This window comes from Symsagittifera roscoffensis, chromosome 3, assembly GCF_963678635.1.
Source record: "Symsagittifera roscoffensis chromosome 3, txSymRosc1.1, whole genome shotgun sequence".
NCBI classification, from domain to species: Eukaryota; Metazoa; Xenacoelomorpha; order Acoela; family Convolutidae; genus Symsagittifera; species Symsagittifera roscoffensis.
This window is the reverse complement of record NC_087064.1, coordinates 36730989-36751531: the sequence shown is the minus strand read 5'-3', so window position 1 is coordinate 36751531 and position 20543 is coordinate 36730989. Positions and strand designations below refer to the sequence as shown.

General features: G+C 36.2%; 2 protein-coding genes across 2 annotated transcripts in view; one reads left to right on the top strand and one right to left on the bottom strand.

Moving 5' to 3' along the window:
* The window catches only part of LOC134841697 (protein wntless homolog B-like), a 487665-nt gene that overhangs the window by 89823 nt on the left and 377299 nt on the right, over positions 1 to 20543 (bottom strand). The gene's annotated exons all lie outside the window — the stretch shown is intronic.
* On the top strand, positions 14758 to 17635 carry LOC134842544 (uncharacterized). The gene is made up of 5 exons (XM_063858932.1): positions 14758 to 14918; positions 15002 to 15107; positions 15588 to 15736; positions 16308 to 16441; positions 17223 to 17635. Exons 1-5 carry the CDS (start codon positions 14861 to 14863, stop codon positions 17547 to 17549), a joined length of 774 nt encoding a protein of 257 aa, XP_063715002.1. The 5' UTR covers positions 14758 to 14860; the 3' UTR covers positions 17550 to 17635.

Sequence of the window (20543 nt, the reverse complement as noted above, 5' to 3'; positions counted from 1 at the left end):
AGGGCTTCAAAATAATTGATCAATTTTAGAGGTCAATTTTGATTGGCAATTGTCATTACATGATGGTTTAGAACCAAAAGTTTTGTAAAATAGTGTTAATCAAATTTGCAACTCCATGTTTTAATGTCAATTGTTAATTTTTAAAAACTTTTTAAATAGTAGAAAAAAATGAAAAAAAGACGAAAAAATTAATACGAGAGCACTGTTACTGCTGACCCTGGCTTATCCATCAATAACATTTTGCTGAATATGGACAAAAATCTGCACCGACTAATTAAAATCAGTCCACAGAATGAGTAGAAAGGATGGCGTGGCACGCTGTGATGAACAACACCATTAACAGCCGCTAAACTATCATTTTTTGCTTAGCTTGTTTCGAAGAGCTGATAAGCTACTTGAAGTCGAGGAAGCGTCAATCGAAGAAGCGACAATCACCTTTTGCAGACGAAAAAAAAATCCCGGCTTGTTAAGTCATCTAGTCGGCACATGGGTGCTCATTGACTCTGCAACAAAACGGCTACTCTCCAAGGGCAAATAGAAAAATCCAAAACAACTCAGGAACTAGCAGGTGCAGCCACAATTTGAGCCACATTAGCACACCAAACCTCGGCGGGGAGGGAGTACGTTGGCGGGGGGGGGGTAAGTTGGGTTTTTGGGTTTGGTTGGGTTGTTGAGTCTGACCCGGGAAGACCGGACCTCGACCCGGGAAGACCGCTCAAAAACCGCTCAAAAACCGCTCAAAAACCGCTCAAAAACCGCTCAAAAACCGCTCAAAAATCACCGCAAGAAATGAGCGGTTTTTGAGCGGTTTTTTAAGCAAGATTTGAGCGGTTTGAGCGGTTTTTCCAAAAAAACCGCCCAAACCGCTCAAACCGCTCAAATCTTGCTGGAAAACCGCTCAAACCGCTCAGATCTCGACCCGGGATCTTAGTGAAAAAACTCAATTAGACGTGTCCGTCCCTCAATTCTACTGGCAATCTGCTTGAAGTACTTCAAGCGGATGAAAATAAAAAATAAAACCATAAAAATTTTTCAAAGAGCTATGAAATTAATGTTACCACTTACGATTTTCTCCAAATGTTACCACTTACGATTTACCACTTACGATTTTCTCCGTGGGCGTTTCTGGATAGAAATTTTATGTAGATTATCTGGCCTCGTTTTCTCGTATTTTCCGTGCAGAAGTTATCTATTTCTTTTCTAGTTTAGAAACAAACAATTTCTGGAAAGTAACCAGAATTCAGTTTACTGCTCAACCGCAACGAGATAAACATGCTTCGGGTATACAGAATAGTACTAGCGAATACAAGCAAACTTACACTTGTTATAACCTTGTTGTTCTCTGAAAACTAGGGAACTGTATCAAGGGCTGTAGCCGTGTGGATAGAGCAAATGTCTGACATTCAGAACGCCGGTGGTTAGAGCACCACCAGAAATTTTTCTAGCTAGAAATAGCCTAGATTTAGCTTATTTCTGATCAGAAATAGGATGAAGAATAAAGTATTTAAAGAAAATCAATGCTTTTTAAAAACATTTCAGAAACAATTTCTGACCAGAAATTAGATTAGATACAAAGTATTTCAGGTCAGAAATAAAAAATTTTCTCGGTACGGGTTAACATCCATCTACGATGAAACTAGTAACACTTTTTTGCAGCCAATTTTTATCCTGGTTTATGTTCCTTTCAAATTTTTAAAGGATAAACACCAAAAAACGTCCATCAACCAAACCAATATAAAAAGTTTATCTCGAGCCTAACAAAGTCACGTGAATATATTCAAAAGCTGTTCTTCGGACCATGTATATATGGTCCCGGGTTGACCTCCATACACCGAAAATGCTTATCATACAATTCCATAAAACTAAAATCATTATCATACAAATCCATACATCAAATGTATGGAAAAAATGCGGGTCATAGAATTTTCATACATTTTCGAAAAACAATAGAAAAGAAATTAAACCATTTCTGCGACTTTATGAGAACAGTTGAACAGACTGGTGACAAAAATAAACTGATTTAAAAATATTTTTTTTGAAAAAATTGCTCACCATACAATTTCCATATATGGAAAATGACTGGCATTTATTAATGGCGACACAAAAAAACTTCGAGTAATTTTGAAAATTTGCCCCAAAAACTTTTTTGTTTTTTTTTCAACCGCAAATCGAATTTTGTACGCAAAGAAACATTTTTCGAGAAAAAGTTTTTTGCATGCAAAATTTAATTTTTGTGTGCATAACGTAGTCCTGGATACAATAATATTGGCCTTTTTTCTTTTCACTTCAAACTTTTTTATCAAAAACGCTGAAAATTCCCACTTCTTTTGTATGTTGTGATTATGATTGCCTTGATCGATGTCTGATAATTTGAAAATTCAAAAATTTAGTATAATCATTACTGAAAAATTTAAAAGTTTTTTCATTTTGTTATATCATTTGTGAAAGACATCTGGAAGACAATTCAGGTCGTTTTTTTTACATTGTAAATGTAAGACCATTCAACTTTTGGTGCTCTGAGTAACCAAGGTCTTTGTAGCTTGTGTTCGGTTGCAAACACAGCCCAAAATGTTTGAGAAAATACATTTAGAAACAAAAAACAACTTTTTGGTTTATGGAGAAAACAACTATTATACAATTTCCATTTATGGGAAACGGTTTATTATAGAGTTTTCATAGAATTTTATGTACGTATGGAATTGTATGAAATAGTTTGAAGAAATTTACCATTTATAAGAATTATACGATAAGCATTTTTGATCAACCCAGAAGTCTTTGAGAACTGAATCAATCAAAAATGCACTCAGATCTAAAATATCAAGTGACAATAACATTAACTGAAACAAATACAGACAAAAAAAAACTAAAAATGCCAAAAAGTCCTCCTAACAGTTCAATTATAAACACTAATTGAGATATCAGTTACAAAAAACACAGTAGGTTTAGTGACAAGCATTGGTCTAAGTCCGACTATCGTGATTCCACTACGAGGCCAAACTGTGCACTGGATAGGCGCACAACTTTGTGTCTGTATGTTCCTGGATTCCAGAGACAGCCCGAACCGGAGTTCCATGGATGGGGTACGTGGGGGGACGTGGGGGGGGGGGGGGTTACGCGGGGAGGGGGTTACGTGAAGAGGGTACGTGGGCGGGGGGCGTGAATGGGGGTACGTGGGGGAAGGGTACGTCTAAATTTGCCACAATAATGGATTATAATTACATTTTAGACAAAATGTTTCCATTATAATCGACTATTATCCATGGAACTCCGGTGCGGGAGGTCTTTAAACAAGTTAAGTTTGCGTCGGAACGATTAAAGGAACAGAAAGAACAAAAGAAGAACAACGGGGGCGTCCTTGTTGCGGAATCTGCTTTTATTTCCCAAAACGGACATTTTGGCCTTTTAATGTTATTCACAAAACATATTCACAAAACTGTAAATGAAACCATTAAAAGTTAAAGCGATTATTTACATTTTTTTCTACAAAATGTCAAATCAGCTGTTAAAAAGCTTGATTCTGAAGGAGTTCATTTCTGATTTTGGATGCTAAACCCAAAGACTAAAAATAATTTGAATCAATCATTGTCGAGTTAGCATTAGTTAGATATAAAGATCTTTTTTATAGAAAGATCATTTAGTGGCAGGAAAATATCAATATTTTATCGAACATGCCATTTTTTGCTTTTGAAACTAACGCGGAAATTTTTCCATCCAAATCGTTTTTAATAAATAAAAAAGTTCCATTCAAGCTAGCTGGCCAGTCAGTTACAGTTGTTAACATAAAGAAAAACTTTAAAGATAGGTTATATGATAGCATTTTGTAACTTCATGGAATCTGGTAACTCTTATGAAGAACTAAGTAGATAACCTACTTCTAAGCTTTGGTCATTCTTTTTCATGTAGTCGGCCTTTCTGAACAAACATCTCCGAATAGAATAGAATGGTTTTTCAGAGTCCCTGCTAAATTTTTTGGGTTCCAGTTTTTTTCATTACCAACTCAACCATAAATGTTTCGCCAATTTCGATTAACAGTTTGAAACAAAATGTGATTGTACGCTTCGAAGCACACTATTTAAACCTAGCAAAAAATATTGGCGTTTCATTCTCTGCATTTCAAATAAAATTACAAGCAATGTTGTATGTGATCTAGATCAAATCAAAAAAATTGGAAACAGATTGCACTTTATGCATGAAAAAATATCTCACCCAAGTATGCACACAAATGTTTTTCCTCAACCTCCCCATTTATTTGCTGTGGATTATTTTCAAAATCTTAAACTGAGAAGAGTTGTAAAGATCCTTTTCTTAATTTTTTGGCAAATGAATGACGCACGCAAATAAAAAATCAACTCTCGGCGTTTCGAACATTTGAACATCCGAAGTCTCTAACACTTAAAATTAGACGATCCTCTTAAACAGCGAACGTCAGTGTAAAAGTGTGATGGATAGACACCTTAATTAAATAAGCTCCCTCTAATCAATTTAAAATAGCAGAAATTTGTGCCCAGTCGATTTCAATAAACTATGACCTAAAACCCTATATAGAAATAGTGCCGGGCCGGGTTCACTTCCGAACAGAATTTCGAAATCAAAACGACATTTCCAGCTATCTGAGGATTTTATTACTTATTAAATTCAAATTGATGGGCTAGAATTTGACTTATCTTGGGAAAATTAGATGAATTTTATCCGGTTATCTTTTATAAGGACAAAAAATCTTAATTTAACTCTTTCTTCAAGTTTTTTATTACTTTTTTAAATTTTAGATAAATTTTTTTGACAAGTTTGCTTTTTTCTCGCTAGACTCCGGATTTCTAAACAATCCTAAAATGCCCTATATGTTACCAATAAAAAACGCAAAATTGAACTCATCAACTGTGTCTGTGTGCCAAACTTCCACTTATACCCCATCTCAACCCCATTTTTTTCCTGTCACAGCACAGTTGCCTATAAAATAAGAATTAATTTCGTGACTAGTTTTCACCACGAATTGAATTTTTAATCGAATAGAAAGAAATGCACTTCCTGTCTACTCCTCACATAGACAAAAAAGGTGCACTGTCTGAATCTTTTCATGGTTTTCTCTGATCCTTGGAATGCCTACACTAATTTCAGCTGTTTTTAGGGGGCATGTACAAAACAATCCCATACAAGAGAGTCCGAAACATCAAAAAAGTTCTAAAAATCACTCTCATACAAATTCAGTCGAAAATTATTTAAATAGTTTTACCTTGATTTTTTGGCGCCGACAAAAATGATTTACGCTTTGAAAAATCAAACATGAGCGTATTTAGAGATTCAAGATAAGAGTTCAAACATAGAGCGTTCAACACCTCGCATGTTTCAAGAAAATCAACACCTTGTATGTTTCCATTACTTTGCCGGTTTCAAATCGACTCTAGCTCACTTTTGAAAAATCAAAGAAAATAGTCGAACTTGGAACACTTTTATTGCTTGGCAAAGTGGATTAAATGTGAAAACTGAAAAAAAAAGAAACTCAAGATTATAATTTAATATCATAAGCACATCCTCTCAAAAACCTAATAATTTGTTGGGTTGATATGACCTAATCATTTTTCGTGGTCTGTCTTAAAAAGTTTCAATTATTTTTCTAACCAATAAAATCCGAATATAATCGATTATAATCGATTATTTTTGAAAGAAAATGAAACTTGTTAATCGATTATAACAGATTATAATCCGATTATTTAATTACTTTCGAGTGTTGTTTTTCATTTTTTTCATAATATTGTCAAACTTAAGTTAGCTATTTTGTTCGCTTGCTAAATTTCATTTTTTTCTATTTTCAATCGCGTTCATGAAAACTTACAAAACTTACTTAAAGATCCTACACCACCCCCCATGTTTACCCGTACTACAGTAAACTGTCCCTGTAGGTAGGGGTGTTTAGTGGGGAGTTTAGGGTGGGTTGGGGTAGGGGGTGACGTGGGGAGGGGGGCGTGAATGGGGGTACGTGGGGGAAGGGTGTACGTGGTACGTGAAGGGGGTACGTGGAGGGATTACGTAGGCAACTGGTCAAAATTGCCGTTTTTGGGCACTTTTTGGGAAAATACCACATATTGGTCTCTTCAAAGTTACTATTTTTTGGCTGCCCCCTGAATGAACGTGTAGAAAGTTGCAAAAAGTAGAGTCATCATCTATAAAATTTAATCACTTTTCATGGATTTGATGTACAAAAAATAATCCATTATATTGAAAACAAAAATGAACTATAATCGATTATGATGGATTGTAATGGATTTTTATTTTTCGTTAAAAATCTATTTAAATGACCACATAATCGATTACGTGGTCTAAATTTGCCACAATAATGGATTATAGTGACAACATTTTAGACAAAATTTTTCCATTATAATCGATTATTATCCATGGAACTCCGGTGCGGGAGGTCTTTAAACAAGTTAAATTTGCGTGGGAACGATTAAAGGAACAGAAAGACCAAAAGAAGAACAAAGGGGGCGTCCTTGTTGCGGATCTGCTTTTCTTCCTTAAAACGGACAGTTTGGCCTTTTAATGTTATTCACAAGACATATTCACAAAACTGTAAATGAAACCATTAAAAATTAAAGCGATTATTTAACTTTTTTTCTACAAAATATCGAATCAGCTGTTAGAAAGCTTGATCCTGAAGGAGTTCATTTCTGCTTTTGGATGCTAAACCCAAAGACTAAAAATAATTTGAATCAATCATTTTCGAGTTAGCATTAGTTAGATATAAAGATCTTTTTTTATAGAAAGATCATTTAGTGGCAGGAAAATATCAATATTTTATCGAACTATGCCATTTTTTGTTTTTGAAACTAACGCGAAAAATTTTGCATCCGAATCGTTTTAATAAATAAAAAAGTTCCATTCAAGCTAACTGGCCAGTCAGTTACAGTTGTTAACATTGAGAAAAACTTTAAAGATAGGTCAGTACAGCATTTTGTAACTTCATGGAATCTGGTAACTCTTATGAAGAACTAAGTAGATAACCTACTTCTAAGCTTTGGCCATTCTTTTTAATGTAGTCGGCCTTTCTGAACAAACATTCAGTGTGAACATCTCCGAATAGAATAGAATGGTTTTTCAGAGTCCCTGTAAAATTTTTTGGGTTCCAGTTTTTTTCATTACCAACTCAAACATAAATGTTCCGCCAATTTCGATAAACAGTTTGAAACAATATGTGATTGTGCGCTTCGAAGCACACTATTTAAACCTAGCAAAAAATTTTGGCGTTTCAATCTATGCTTTTCAAATAAAATGAAAAGCAATGTTGTATGTGATCTAGATCAAATCAAAAAAAAATTGGAAACATTGCACTTTATGCATGAAAAAATCTCTCACCCAAATATGCACACAAATATTTTTCCTCAACCTCCCCATTTATGAGCTGTGGATTATTTTCAAAATCTTAAACTGAGAAGAGTTGTAAAGATCCTTTTCTTAATTTTTTGGCAAATGAATGACGCAAATAAAAAATCAACTCTCGGCGTTTCGAACGTTTGAACATCCGAAGTCTCTAACACTTAAAATTAGACGATCCTCTTAAACAGCGATCGTCAGTGTAAAAGTGTGATGGATAGACACCCTTAATTAAATAAGCTCCCTCTAATCAATATAAAATAGCAGAAATTTGTGCCCAGTCGATTTCAATAAACAATGACCTAAAACCCTATTTAGAAATAGTGCCGGGTTCACTTCCGAACAAAATTTCGAAAACAAAACGACATTTCCAGCTATCTGGGGATTTTTTCACTTATTAAATTCAAGTTGATGGGCTAGAATTTCACTTATCTTGGGAAAATTAGACGAATTTTATCCGGTTATCTTTTATAAGGACAAAAAATCTTAATTTAACTCTTTCTTCAAGTTTTTTATTACTTTTTTAAATTTTAGATAATTTTTTTGTTAAGTTTGCTTTTTTCTCGCTAGACACCGGATTTCTAAGCAATCCTAAAATGCCCTATATGTTACCAATAAAAAACGCAAAATTGAACTCATCAACTGTGTCTGCTGTGCCAAACTTCCACTTATACCCCATCTCAACCCCATTTTTTTCCTGTCACAGCACAGTTGCCTATAAAATAAGAATTAATTTGGTGACTAGTTTTCGCCACGACTTGAATTTTTATTCGAATAGAAAGAAATGCACTTCCTGTCTACTCCTCACATAGACAAAAAGGTGCACTCTCTGAATCTTTTCATGGTTTTCTCTGATCCTTGGAATGCCTACACTAATTGCAGCTGTTTGTAGGGGGCATGTACAAAACAATCCCATACAAGAGAGTCCGAAACATCAAAAAAAGGTTCGAAAAAACACTCTCAAGCAAAACAGTCGAAATTTATTTAAATAGTTTGACCTTGATCTTTTGGCGCCGACAAAAATGATTTACGCTTTGAAAAAACAAACATGAGCGTATTTAGAGATTCAAGATAAGAGTTCAAACCTAGAGCGTTCAACACCTCGCATGTTTCAAGAAAATCAACACCTTGTATGTTTCCATTATTTTGCCGGTTTCAAATCGACTCTAGCTCATTTTTGAAAAATCAAAGAAAATAGTCGAACTTGGAACACTTTTATTGCTTGGCAATGTGGATTAAATCTGAAAACTGAAAAAAAAATGAAACTCAAGATTATAATTTATAATATAAAACACATCCTCTCAAAAACCTAATAATTTGTTGGGTTGATATGACCTAATCATAGTGATGAGGTTTTTTGCGAGTTTTTGATATTTAAAAATTTTGGGTCTGGCTGCGATCAGTTTTGCATTCTGCGTTCTGCATTCTTTTGCATTTTTGCATTCTTGTTTTCGTCTTCGAGTTTTTTCATCAGTTTTTTGAAATGAAAGATGCTTACTGTTGACCAGTTTCACGAAATTGCTGTTCCAACCTTCTACAGCGTTGTTGGTTCGGTGACGGTGGTTTTTTACTCTTTGATGGCAACTCCATTGATTTGTGTCAAATCTAAGCTTCTGTCGTCCATGAGAAGTCAACCCACCAGTATATATCCTCAAAATTGTTGAACATCGGTTGATTTTCTTCATATGCCATACCTTAAAGAAGCTCGAACGCATTGGGATTGTTCTCTACGGGCAGAAATGCTGTTGCAAGAAGCATTCCAATAAGCTCGCGAAAATTAAGGTCATTGTTTTAGTTGTGATTATTTCCCGACGACTGAACATCTCGCCAGACCTTTTGACTCGTATGGAAAAAATCAAACTGAATTTAGGTGCTCTGATGGGTATATAATTTTGAGTTTCGCAAAGCTACTTAAAAATCAGTTAATGCGAGTTTTGGTGACTCATCTTTTAGAATAATGAGAAGGCGATCTTTAGTTGATTCCTTTTTGTCGGGTAGCAGAGCATAAGCAAGAGAAATAGGGCATCCTTCAACTGAAGCCTGCATTGTATAAGTTTGATAGATTACATTGGGAGCGGAACCATTACGTTTCTTCACAGAACCAATCATCGGATAAAAGTAGTTGGTCTAACCCAGGTAACGTGGCGAACAAAAATACCCAATTTTCATCTTGGAGGCCAGAACTGCATAAAGGAACAACTGTCCATCGTGAGTTTTCTGTAGAGCATGTGGTAATTCAAAGCTAGTAAGCGAAGTTGGCTCTGCCATCATTGGTCTTTTTTCGCGTGGAAATCTATCTACAGATTAGCATATTAACTTTGTAAATGAACAGCTGTTTTTCAGTTTGCATTGCGTTGCGCATCACGTTGGGGATAATAGTCTGCCGTGGTGTTACATCAGATACTGGTGTTCGATCTTTTCTTTCTGAATTAACGTTTTACGATGTCTGCCTGATTGGGGGAGTGGCAGTGCGGTTTCGATGGAGCCCTATTTTGTACGCCCACGTCCATTGCAACTACTTTGTGCGCAGAGCGAGGAAATTTAGTCTGACAGTGTTCGGTATTTTATCTTAATATACCCCTCAAAAATCAGTAACTCTGAATTTTTGTTTGTAAGTATCATTTCCATCGAAAGTTAGTGATTTCGTTTCTAAAGAGTGTTGCCACGGATTCGCAAATACAAAATTTTGAACAACTTGATTGCTGTTTTCTAGGTTGTTCTAATTTTGCTGCTATACTACCTATTGTTATCCGGTTAGTTGAAATCAAATTGTGTTTAATATGAGAGAAATTTTCTGTTCAGTTTCTGGAACAATTATCACTTCGATCATTGGGATTGTTTATTTACTACCTTTTGGATTATATTTGGGACTGTTTTTTTGTACATTGTTTTGATTTTTGGACTAGTATGTACAGGGTTGTATTGTATTGGACTGCTGTTTTGTACAGACGCGGTTTTCACACCCTTTGAATTTTTTCATTTTTTGTTTCATTTAACCCTAATTTAGTTAGATTAATTTCCTGCTATAAATAAGTATAGTAGGACCAAAAAAGATTTGTAAAACTTGCTTGCATCTTTTCTTTTTTTCCTCAATTTCCGTTATTTCTAAATAAACTTTAAATATTTTTTATTTTGCTTTTTTTTTGCTTGCTATAATGAGGTTTGTCTCGGTTTTGAAAGCATGTTGTTCAATTATTATTGTAACATCTTTTTTGTTTTTTTTTCTCAACTTGTTCAATTACAAATTGAGAACCGTGGTAAAGCCTGTGAGATTCTAGCCGGAAATCTAAAAAGATTTAGGGATTAATTATTGCCCAAATATTCACTTTTTTCTGTCTTTCTTTTTCAACAAATTAACGTTGATATCAGAATGGGATTCGAGATTTCCAAAATTTTTCTTTTAAAAGTACAGTTAATCGAATATTTTGATTTTCATTCTTTATTTTGTTAACCACAGTGAGTTTTTGTAAGAACACCTGAATGTTTTTTTAATTACGATGTTTTTTAACCTGTTTGTATAAAACATCAGAAATTTTTTTCTGGAAAAAGGGCTTGTTTTTAAAAATTTAGTAATATAATGGAGCAGCGAAGCTCGTTCAATAACTGGAGTTTTGACACAAGTTTTGAACTATCCCGCAAGCGCAATTGATCGAACAAGGAACTATCAGCTCCTGAAACTTGCCAAACAAAACTACAGTTTAAACTGCCTGCTCAAAAGCAAAAGTGAAAGATATACTTCCAGAACAACAAATTTTTGCGAATTAACGAGGCCCAAAAATTGACTTTGCGGATTTTTTTTACCTCAGAGAGTGGCTGGTGCTGATTACAGTTGTGGTGCTTCTAATTCTGTCATTTTAAAAAACGAAAACTCACAGATGCAGAATTTATTTGTCTAATTTTATTCGTTAAGCATTTATTTAAAGTTTTGGATTCTCGTTCTAGAAACAATTTTTTTGATCTTACACCTAATTTCTGTTATTTTTTTTTGTGTTTTTCGACAGACATTTTGGGATGGTTATCTTGCAAGATTCTTTCAAGATTCTTGCAAGATAACCTCCATCTTGCAAGATCTTGCAAGATAACCTCCATCTTGCAAGATCTTGCAAGATAACCCTCTTTTGCAAGAATCTTGCAAGATCTTGCAAGATAACCTCCCTTGATCGACTAGGGGGGACATACGGTTGGATCGGCAGAAGCTCAAAATCATAACCAGCGTGAAGTAATCTCTAACACTTATTGTAAAGTACAATGAATAGACACCGCAACCAGCTATTAGATCAAAAACGAAATAACAAAAAAAAGAAATTGATTCGAGCTCTAAAACATTTGCAAAAAAAAAGCCTTCCTTGAAAAACCAGATCAAAACTTGCTGGATAAAACGAGCAAAACAAAACTATGTTGAAGAAAGACAAGGATATTTGGTTACTGAGCCAGTAGCAGTGGGTCTTATAAAACATACAAATGTTTTTTTTCACTAACGAGCCGTTTTTTTCTACGTGTTGTGAAAGAGGGATCAGAATGAATAACAGAATTTAGGCAATTTCGACAGTCTTAGTAACACTGCTCGTATCAAGACAAAGCCTTGAATGTTCCGAAAGCCTTATAAGGTCTATGGAGCGCTAATAACATGAAAAAATTAAATGTAATAAATAAAAACAATTTTTTTAATTTTGATATTTTTTGTGAAAATCATCCGTGCACACGCGATTTAAAGTACAAAGTGATACATTTCGCTGCTAAAATTAAATTGATTATGGCAAATAAGCTTCCTTCAACCAATTTGGAACTATTTCTAAGACGAATTAAATCTCCGCTTACGCGTTAATAGTGCGAAATATATCGCACGTTAATTGTCCAAATCTGGACAAAGTGGCAATATTTAAACCCCCATAACTTTACAAACAGGATTGTTCGTATATCAGGGCAAAAACCTGAATGTTCCGACTATCCCATAGTTCATATCGAATAGTTTTTGAGAAAAGAAAATGATCAAAATCTAAGAAACTCTGGACAATGTCAAAGTGCGAAATGTTGAGTCGTACATTATTGATACGACCAATCTGATTAGCTAGTCTCAATTCAATTTGGAATGATTTTGTTGTTCGGGATAAGTTGCAACGCATAAATAACTCGCGTTACGCTGTCAGCAATATGAATAAATTCTTCAAAGCGCGCATAATTTAGTCCGAAACATGGCCAATTTAGGCCCCAAGATTTTTCCAAAAAATAATCGGAGGTGAAATATCTTTTTACATTTGAACTCAGAAAGTCGATATCTTCAATGGGGTATAAAAAATGTTTGTCGAAAACTATTATTTCGATCGGTGAAAATTGACTGAATAAAAAAAAACCACACCGAGCATAAGCTTTCCGTTTTCTGCGAAAGCCGGAACAAAAATGATCACAGTTGAAAATTTTTTTCAAATTTAAGCTCAGGACAATAAAACGTTTTGAATGATATAAAAAAATTCCGTTAAAAGTGGCTAGTTAAAAAGTCAAAACTTATCTGAAGAAAAAAACCACCCCGAGCACAAATATTCCGTTACTTTCAATACGAAAGTCGGAACAATAATGTACAATGTGTTGGTTCTCTTAAAAATGAATAAAGTTTAGCACTGTAAACTGCTACACTTAACTTGCATAAAAAATGGGCTTTATCTTCATTATACCAATAGCAATAGTCGAGCCTTTTGCGGTGCATGTTTCCTTTTAAACTTTCATTTTTCAACCCAAATGTCTCCGAAGATTTTATTGAATTTGGCCATTTTTTTCTCAATCTTTTTCAACTTGCTAAAACCCTTCTCAATCAAATTTTAAAATAAAACTGATTTTTCAACTTGCTAAAACCCTAACTTTTTTTGTTCTTTGTTATGCTCAATAATTTCTCTGAGCATAGTGAACTATCTAGGCCTCTTTATCTAGGCCTCGAAGTCTTTCATAAATCAAATTGTAGTCCCTAATTTTGTTTGGCTTTCATATGTAGATATGAAACAAAATATGAACCGGGAGTTTAGTGAGCCTGGTTGAAGACTTTGCTTTTTAAAAATAACAAAACTAGAAGCACCAGAAATTTTGAAAATAAAATATTTAGTTTTTTTTTCGTTCATCATTTCATAAAATTTTTTGAAGAATTAACTTTAAAAAGAAACTTAAAAGATGAATTATTTAGGAAATAATTTTGAGACGAAAATTTGAAGAAATTTCCGGAAACCGGACACCCGAATCATCATCAACAAGTGTCGACCTTTCAGTACTAAATCAACAAACTACAAGTAATAAGATAAACAAAATCTTTAGTAAGCTAGTTTTTCCAACCCACTTTGGAAGTAGCAATTGGTTTTTCATTTTTGTTCCGTTTTTTGATACGAAAGTAACGGAATATTTGTGCTCGGGGTGGGTTTTTTTTTTCTTCAGAAAATCTTCGACTTTTTAACTAGCCATTTTTGACGGAATTTTTTTACATCATTCAAAAGGTATTATTGTCTTGAGCTCAAATTTGAAAAGATATTTCACCTGTGATCATTTTTCGTGAAGTTATGGCGGTTTAAAGGTTGCCATTTTGGCCAATTTGGGACAATTAACGCGCGATTTATTTGCGCTATTAACGCGTAAGCGGAGAGTTAATCCGTCCTAAAATCGTTCCAAATTGGTTGAAAGAAGCATATTTACCATGAGTTTTTTAATTTGCCATGAGTTTTTTAATTTTATTACTGCTTCACAAACCTTAAAAGGCAGTCACAACATTCAGGGCTTCGCCCTGATGCGAGCAGTCTTGTTGTTCCGACTTTCGATACGAAAGTAACGGAATATTTGTGCTCGGGGTGGGTTTTTTTTTCTTCAGGCAAATTTCGACTTTTTAACTAGCCATTTTTGACAAAATTTTTTATATCATTCAAAATGTATTGTTGTCCTGAGCTTGAATTTGAAAAAATATTTTACCTGTGATCATTTTTCGTAAAGTTATGAGGGTTTAAAGGTTGCCATTTTGGCCATTTTGACCAATTTGGGACAATTAACGCGTTCATTTTGGCCATTTTGGCCATTTTGGCCATTTTGACCAATTTGGGACAATTAACATTGTATTCAAATGTTTAATGTCATTACTGCTCCATAAAACCTTAAAAGGCAGTCGGAACATTCAGGGCTTCGCCCTGATACGAACAGTCCTGTTTTTTTTATAAAATCGGTTATTCATTTTGTGCCTATTTAACTTTTTAACTATAACTTCTGACATCTCAGCAGGTCTAAGACGACCCAAATAAATCATTCGTTAAGTTTATCGGGTAAATAACTTAAAAGAGCAAAGAGCAATGTTCTCTCGAAGTAACAATTTATTGGAAAGTTTGAAAACCGCCACCAATCAAATTTCATTTAGTCGATGAAGGACCTTCGATGGATTACCGATTCCAACTTGCAAGTCCTAATTGTATTACTAGATGAGCAAATATTTTCTTTCTGCAACCAAATTTAGAGCAATTAAACTTCACATGAGACCATGACATTCAACGAGCTAGTCAGAATTTACTTGCTTGTTTTTGTTTTACATACACTGGGTTAGTTGTTAGCGCTTACCAAAAATTGCTCAATCATTTTTGAAGGGTGTTTTGAATAAACAGTTTGAGTTTGAAACTTACAGGCTCGCAATGCTCTCCCGGATCTTCAGGAGAGGTCAATCGGGACTCCCTTATCTTCCTTCTTCCTGATCCTCTGGCCAAATTAGGCCATGAATGCCTACAGCGGAGGTATTTGAAACTTTAGGTCAAATTTAGTAAAACTTTCTGGTGTCCCACTCTTTAAGCCGACGTTGTTTAACCCCAATCTCTACACCCCCTACTTCATAACCCTCTCGGGGAGATAAGCTTGGGGTTATACTTTTAAAAACTGTGGATGTTAAGCTTGGGAACCAAGATTTGTCTAGTTTAGCTCGACTCAATTTGAATCAGTTCTCAGTAAAGCCCCCTTTAACAAAGTTATTTTGCACTTATATTTTTAAAGATTACATAGAAGAAGCGGTGGAAAAATATACTTTCCTAAAAATAAAAAGCTATAATATGAATATGTTCACATATTACAGCTCTTTTTTTTAGCAATTCTTTCGTAGGACATTCTTTCCCTTGATTTTTCTATGTCGTCTTGAAACTTATCAGGTGCAAAAAACTTGTATACATTAGTGAAACTATCACTCGATTCATTGAAAAATAAATGGGTTTGATGTTTTTCAGTTTTTCATTTTGCCTGATGGGCTACAAGATGAACACTAGAGTGGCCAATCGTCAGCCGAGGGATAATGACGAGGCTCAGTTTCAGCAGCTCATTCAGAACAAGTTTCAAACTGTTAACTGGTTCTCTTTTAAACCAGATGACGCTCCTGGTAGAAACCAATTTTTAGTTTTAATCACCAAGACAGTTACGCAAAATTAATGCTCGGCGTAGATTTTTCTTTAGACAATATTCTGATTTCCAATGATTTTTTTTCAACGGAATTTTGTAGATGATCTGATTTAGGGCGGATATAGGGGGAGGTGGTAGGGGTGAACACCCTTCCCCCCCTTCAGGGATTCGACTCCCTCACTTACTAAAAAGTCCCTCCTTTGGTATTATCTTATGACATCCGTATTCCGATGGCCAACGCCAATTATTCTAGAGACGTTTTGGACGCCAATATATAGTTATTTTGAGAAGGTGATCGCGCGCTGAAAAAAAACCGTGTTTTTTGTAAAAAAATTTCCAAAAAGTGCTCAAAAACAGCATCTGACCATTTTTTTTAAAATGGTTGAAAGTCCGTTTCGCCCCTCGAGAAAATACCAAATTCCGCCTCTGATCTGATTATATTAACGCCCAGAACATGGCGGTTAAAGTTTAAAGAAAATGAGGAGATCAAAAATTGTCGAGGAAAAACATGAAGATCGCAAAATCTGGAGGTGAATCTTGCTGAATTTCAGAGGGCTGTTGTAGTTACCAGACTGGGTGGTACAAAGAATTCGGCCAAAGGAACGGACTATCCCCTGCCAGCTACTATAACATAGTTTTCAACTTCATGCAAGGACGAAGAGACGAACAACTAGTATTCGTCAAGGTCAGACTCGCTCATTTTTTTTCATTTAGTGCCGTAGCTCACATTGTCTTCGGATCTTCGATAACAAATGCTGACCGGACTCTTATAAACTTCCCCCACCTTTAAATTTCATCTTCGATAAACTAATTATACGTTGTCATAATGCAATGAAACTTAAGGCATGTTGAACAAATCAACTGTTCTGAGCACATTTGTTACTTTACAGAAACAAAGTCACGCATATAGCCATAATAACATGTAAAAGTACACAGAAAGTAGAAATTTTGAGCTGTGAGGGCGGGGTTAGTGAAAAAATGCCGATGGCCGTAGTACAGGGGTTGATCTGGGGATTTTCAAAAAAATTTTGCCGACTTTTTTTTAAGTTGACCAAAATGATTTTTCGAGTTCTCCCAAAGCACTAAAAAGGCCCTGCCTTGAAAAAAAAGGCCAAAAATAGAGTTTTTGGAAAATCGCGTTTTTCGGCTCGCGCTTCCCCCTCAAAATTAGTATACATTGGCGCAACAGGCGCCTTTCGAAAAGTTTTAGGGTCCTTTCGAAAAAATTTTCGAGCCAGTCTGACCTTGCCAAAAATGGATATCTCAAAGTAGTACAAAGGGGGACACTTTGTGTCGGCAGGGGGGTGGAATCCTTGAGGGGGTCGAATCATTTTTTTCCTGTTTTTTGATAAATTAGGGATTTTTTGAGTTCCAGAAGGCATCCTAATATCTATTTGGTCTGCATAAAAGTTTGTTTGGAAAATCCATGCGTATAGTTTGTTAAATTTAAAAACTACGCTGTTTAGGTTCGCTGGAACCCCGCGATTTGCATGAACGTCATAGAGCAGCTTGGATTTGGCCGAGGCCTGCTGAAAACACAAGGGGGCAAAGGGCTGACCAAACGCTTCGTCATGCCCCCTTCTGGTGGGTCTCTGAATGTTAACATCCTCAAAGGTACGGAACTGAAACGGGTGCTGGACTTCCGCTGGTTTATGACTAGTGTAGTGTGTGTTGAGAAACCAGAACTGTGTCCACCAAACAGCGACCTTCCGGCGTCCAGTAGAAACTCCGAGCTGGAACAATCCGTGCCAGTTTTTGACCTGCGCTCATTGAACGGATGGAAATTTACATGAAACATATCACTGAACTTTTAACACCAATATTTTAAGTGATGCAGTCAAGTAAGAAAAACCTAGACAGCTGCAGTAATATATTATATTTTCTGAATATTACAATTAATTAATTTATTTTATTTATACTCTTCATCTGCACCATTAAATAAGGTGTATTAGTCACAATTGGAGAGGCACGTTTTGAACAGCGAAAATTTGAAAGTTGTAGTCACAGCCTTTCAATTTTGGCACTTCAAAAAAATGTTCTCTCAATTTACAAGATAGAAAAATTAATACATTGTGAGTTGTGTCAATTGAATGGCTTATGTTTAAAAAACTGTTAGTTTTAATGACAACATCTGTGACGAAAACATGAAATACACTCAAAATAAATACCACAAAAAGATATTTTCAGTCGGCAAATTTTTCACCAAGAAATGGTAATGGGCTTAGCTCGAAGATTGTGATAACTCTATGTCCAGGGTGGATAAGTATAACAAAAGGTAGATCTCAAAATGTCAATTCACATGAAAACGTTTTATTTCTTTTCTCTTTTAGATCGCTTGTTTTCCGTAACGCAGTACGGACACACTGTTCAGTCGTAGACCATATTAGGTCACCGTAGGTTGACCTTGAATAACACTAATCATTTAATACATAAATAATATAAGCACTCGCTAAGGGTTAGTGTAGTGTGGCTGCAGCTGCAGCTACTGTACCACATTCCCCGGGGGACAAATAACATTAGGATTTTTAAAGCTCAGTTTAATGTTTAATGTTTGTAAAAGTCTTTTTGCTCTTTAAATGCTCCTTTCTGCCGATCTTTTTTGTTGCACTTAGGTCGCCTCCCTCTTTTTTTCCGGTATATCGATTTTTAAAGGGAACCGCCACGAAGCATTCCACGATAGCGTCACGTCAAGCGATGCGTATCCGAACTTCCTTCGGATTTTAAGATCATTTCTCCACGAGGGATAGAACCAACATACGAGCTGTACAGCTCATCACGGTGAACCGCTGTTGTGCCCCTGCTTAAAAACTACATGCAATTTTTTTTGGGTTATTTTTCTGTGCTGGGTAATGTTGCCTCACCCTCAAGCAACGAGCACGGATCATGGCGGGCCTCGAACATCCGACCTTTCGATTGAGAGGCGGAGACGTAATCACTTCACCACTGCTCGGAAAATATGCCCTACTTTCCGATATATAATCTCACCGATATGCCCAACTTTGCCTCCGCTAGTCTGTTCGTGTCTGTTGTAAGCCTCGTCAGTTTGAGACGATATGCCTCCAGAGCGGCCTTATTCAGGTCCGTTATGTCATCCTCCGGAAAAACTAAGCGTACTGAGTGCTTAACTGGGTCACCGTATCTCTGAGGTCCCTGATTCTTAGTTTGCCGATTACTTCTTCTAATTAGTATGGTGTTGCCCTGATGCTCGTTTTTGCTTGACTAATCCGAGAATCCTGGCGGTGTATCGGTGTGGGAGTCATTTTCAGCTTGCTCCGCGTCTCTGGTTGTGAGAATATCTTCGGCGGTTTTCTGAATTTCTCTTTTCAATACTTGATCTGCCATCTTCTCCGATTCATCCCGTGTCATGTCCTGGTTTTGAAATGCTTCCAGTATTGCTTCTGCACTGGTCTGGTGGTTAATTTCTTTTAATTTCACCTGTTTGATTGGAATTTACGCATGTGGGTTGCTCTTATCTGACGGTCCTGGGCTCTCGTTGTTGCCGTCAGTATTTTGTTCATCGGTAACTGCTGTAGCAGCTTTTGCTCTACGAGCTTCTTGAGCAGTTGGTTTCTTATATTTTCTCATCGGACTGCCTTCGTTTAGCTGTTTTGAGATACTCAAAGTCGGCCGAGCGCTATTGGGTTTCGCCCGTTTTACAGCCAGGTTTAGTCCACCCTGACTCCGTGTCTTTCGATGTGACTCTTGCAGGACTGTCCTGGAAGCGCTCTTTAGCCTTATGATCTTGCGCTTTGTTTTGATGGCTTTATTCATCCTCCGAATCGATAGTTACATGTAACTGGTCGTTCTTGCCGACTCGCTTCTTTTTGGATTTTTCAATTTTTGGGATCTTCGCATTCTTTGCGATCTTTAGCGGTAGTGTTGACGTACCATGCAGTGTCACTCTTCCGATATATTGCTCCAGCAGCTGTTTTCACAGTAGAACGGCGTTTGAGACGTCACATTTCCCTTGAAAGGATTTGTGGGAGCTTTTCTGCTCTTCCTGTTTTCGTCTTTGCAAAGCAAAATTGGTGACCATGTATTCTTTTGCTCCTCCACCGGTTTATCTTCAATAAAGCTTTCTTCCCACGAGTACATAAGTTCTTTCCTCAGTTCGGGGTTTATCGTACTCGTTTTGTCCACAAGTCTCCAGGTATCACTATCCGATGCATCTCGTCGGGTGGCATTCCAGCGTGCATTGGCCTCTAGCCGCGTCTTCAAAGCCTTTGCACGGTCTCTGTCCTTCGCAAGTAGCGACTGCTGTTCAAACAGCGGGCTGACATCCCGACTGTTCGATCCTTCGGCACTGTTTTGACATAGTCCCTGGGTTGATCTATTATCTTCCTTTACTGCGAAGCCGTGAGTGCCGATCTCTCCAAGTGTTGTTTATCTAAATGATCAAAATTAGCTAAAAATTTGTCTTATAATATTTCAAACTCTGTTTTGGGAGACGTTTAAATTGAGCTTCAAACGGAGAGCATTGTATGCTTTTTTGTTTTGCCCATCTAAGGTCTCGAACTGTCCTGCTAAAACAGAGCTTTATTGACGCGACATTTTTGTCTAGAAGCATTACTCCTAATCTTCTTTCAATTGTTTGAATAATTCGTTCTACTAATCCACCTCCTCGGTGATCTCCCACCCGGCAAAATTTTTGTTCTATTTTTGAAATGTTTTCAGTGCTTTACCCTTGAACCCAGGAAATTGGTCAGTTCTTTTAGATTCTGGTTTTCTATGCGTTTCAATGTAGGTGCGAAGGAACTTAATTGACGATTTTCCCCCAGTCGATTTAG

Coding starts and splice junctions, on each gene's coding strand:
- LOC134842544 (XM_063858932.1), top strand. CDS start 14,861: ATGACATTCAACGAGCTAGTCAGAATTTACTTGCTTGTTTTTGTTTTA. Junction 15,108..15,587: donor CATGAATGCCTACAGCGGAG/GTATTTGAAACT, acceptor GATGTTTTTCAG/TTTTTCATTTTGCCTGATGG. Junction 15,737..16,307: donor TAAACCAGATGACGCTCCTG/GTAGAAACCAAT, acceptor GCTGAATTTCAG/AGGGCTGTTGTAGTTACCAG.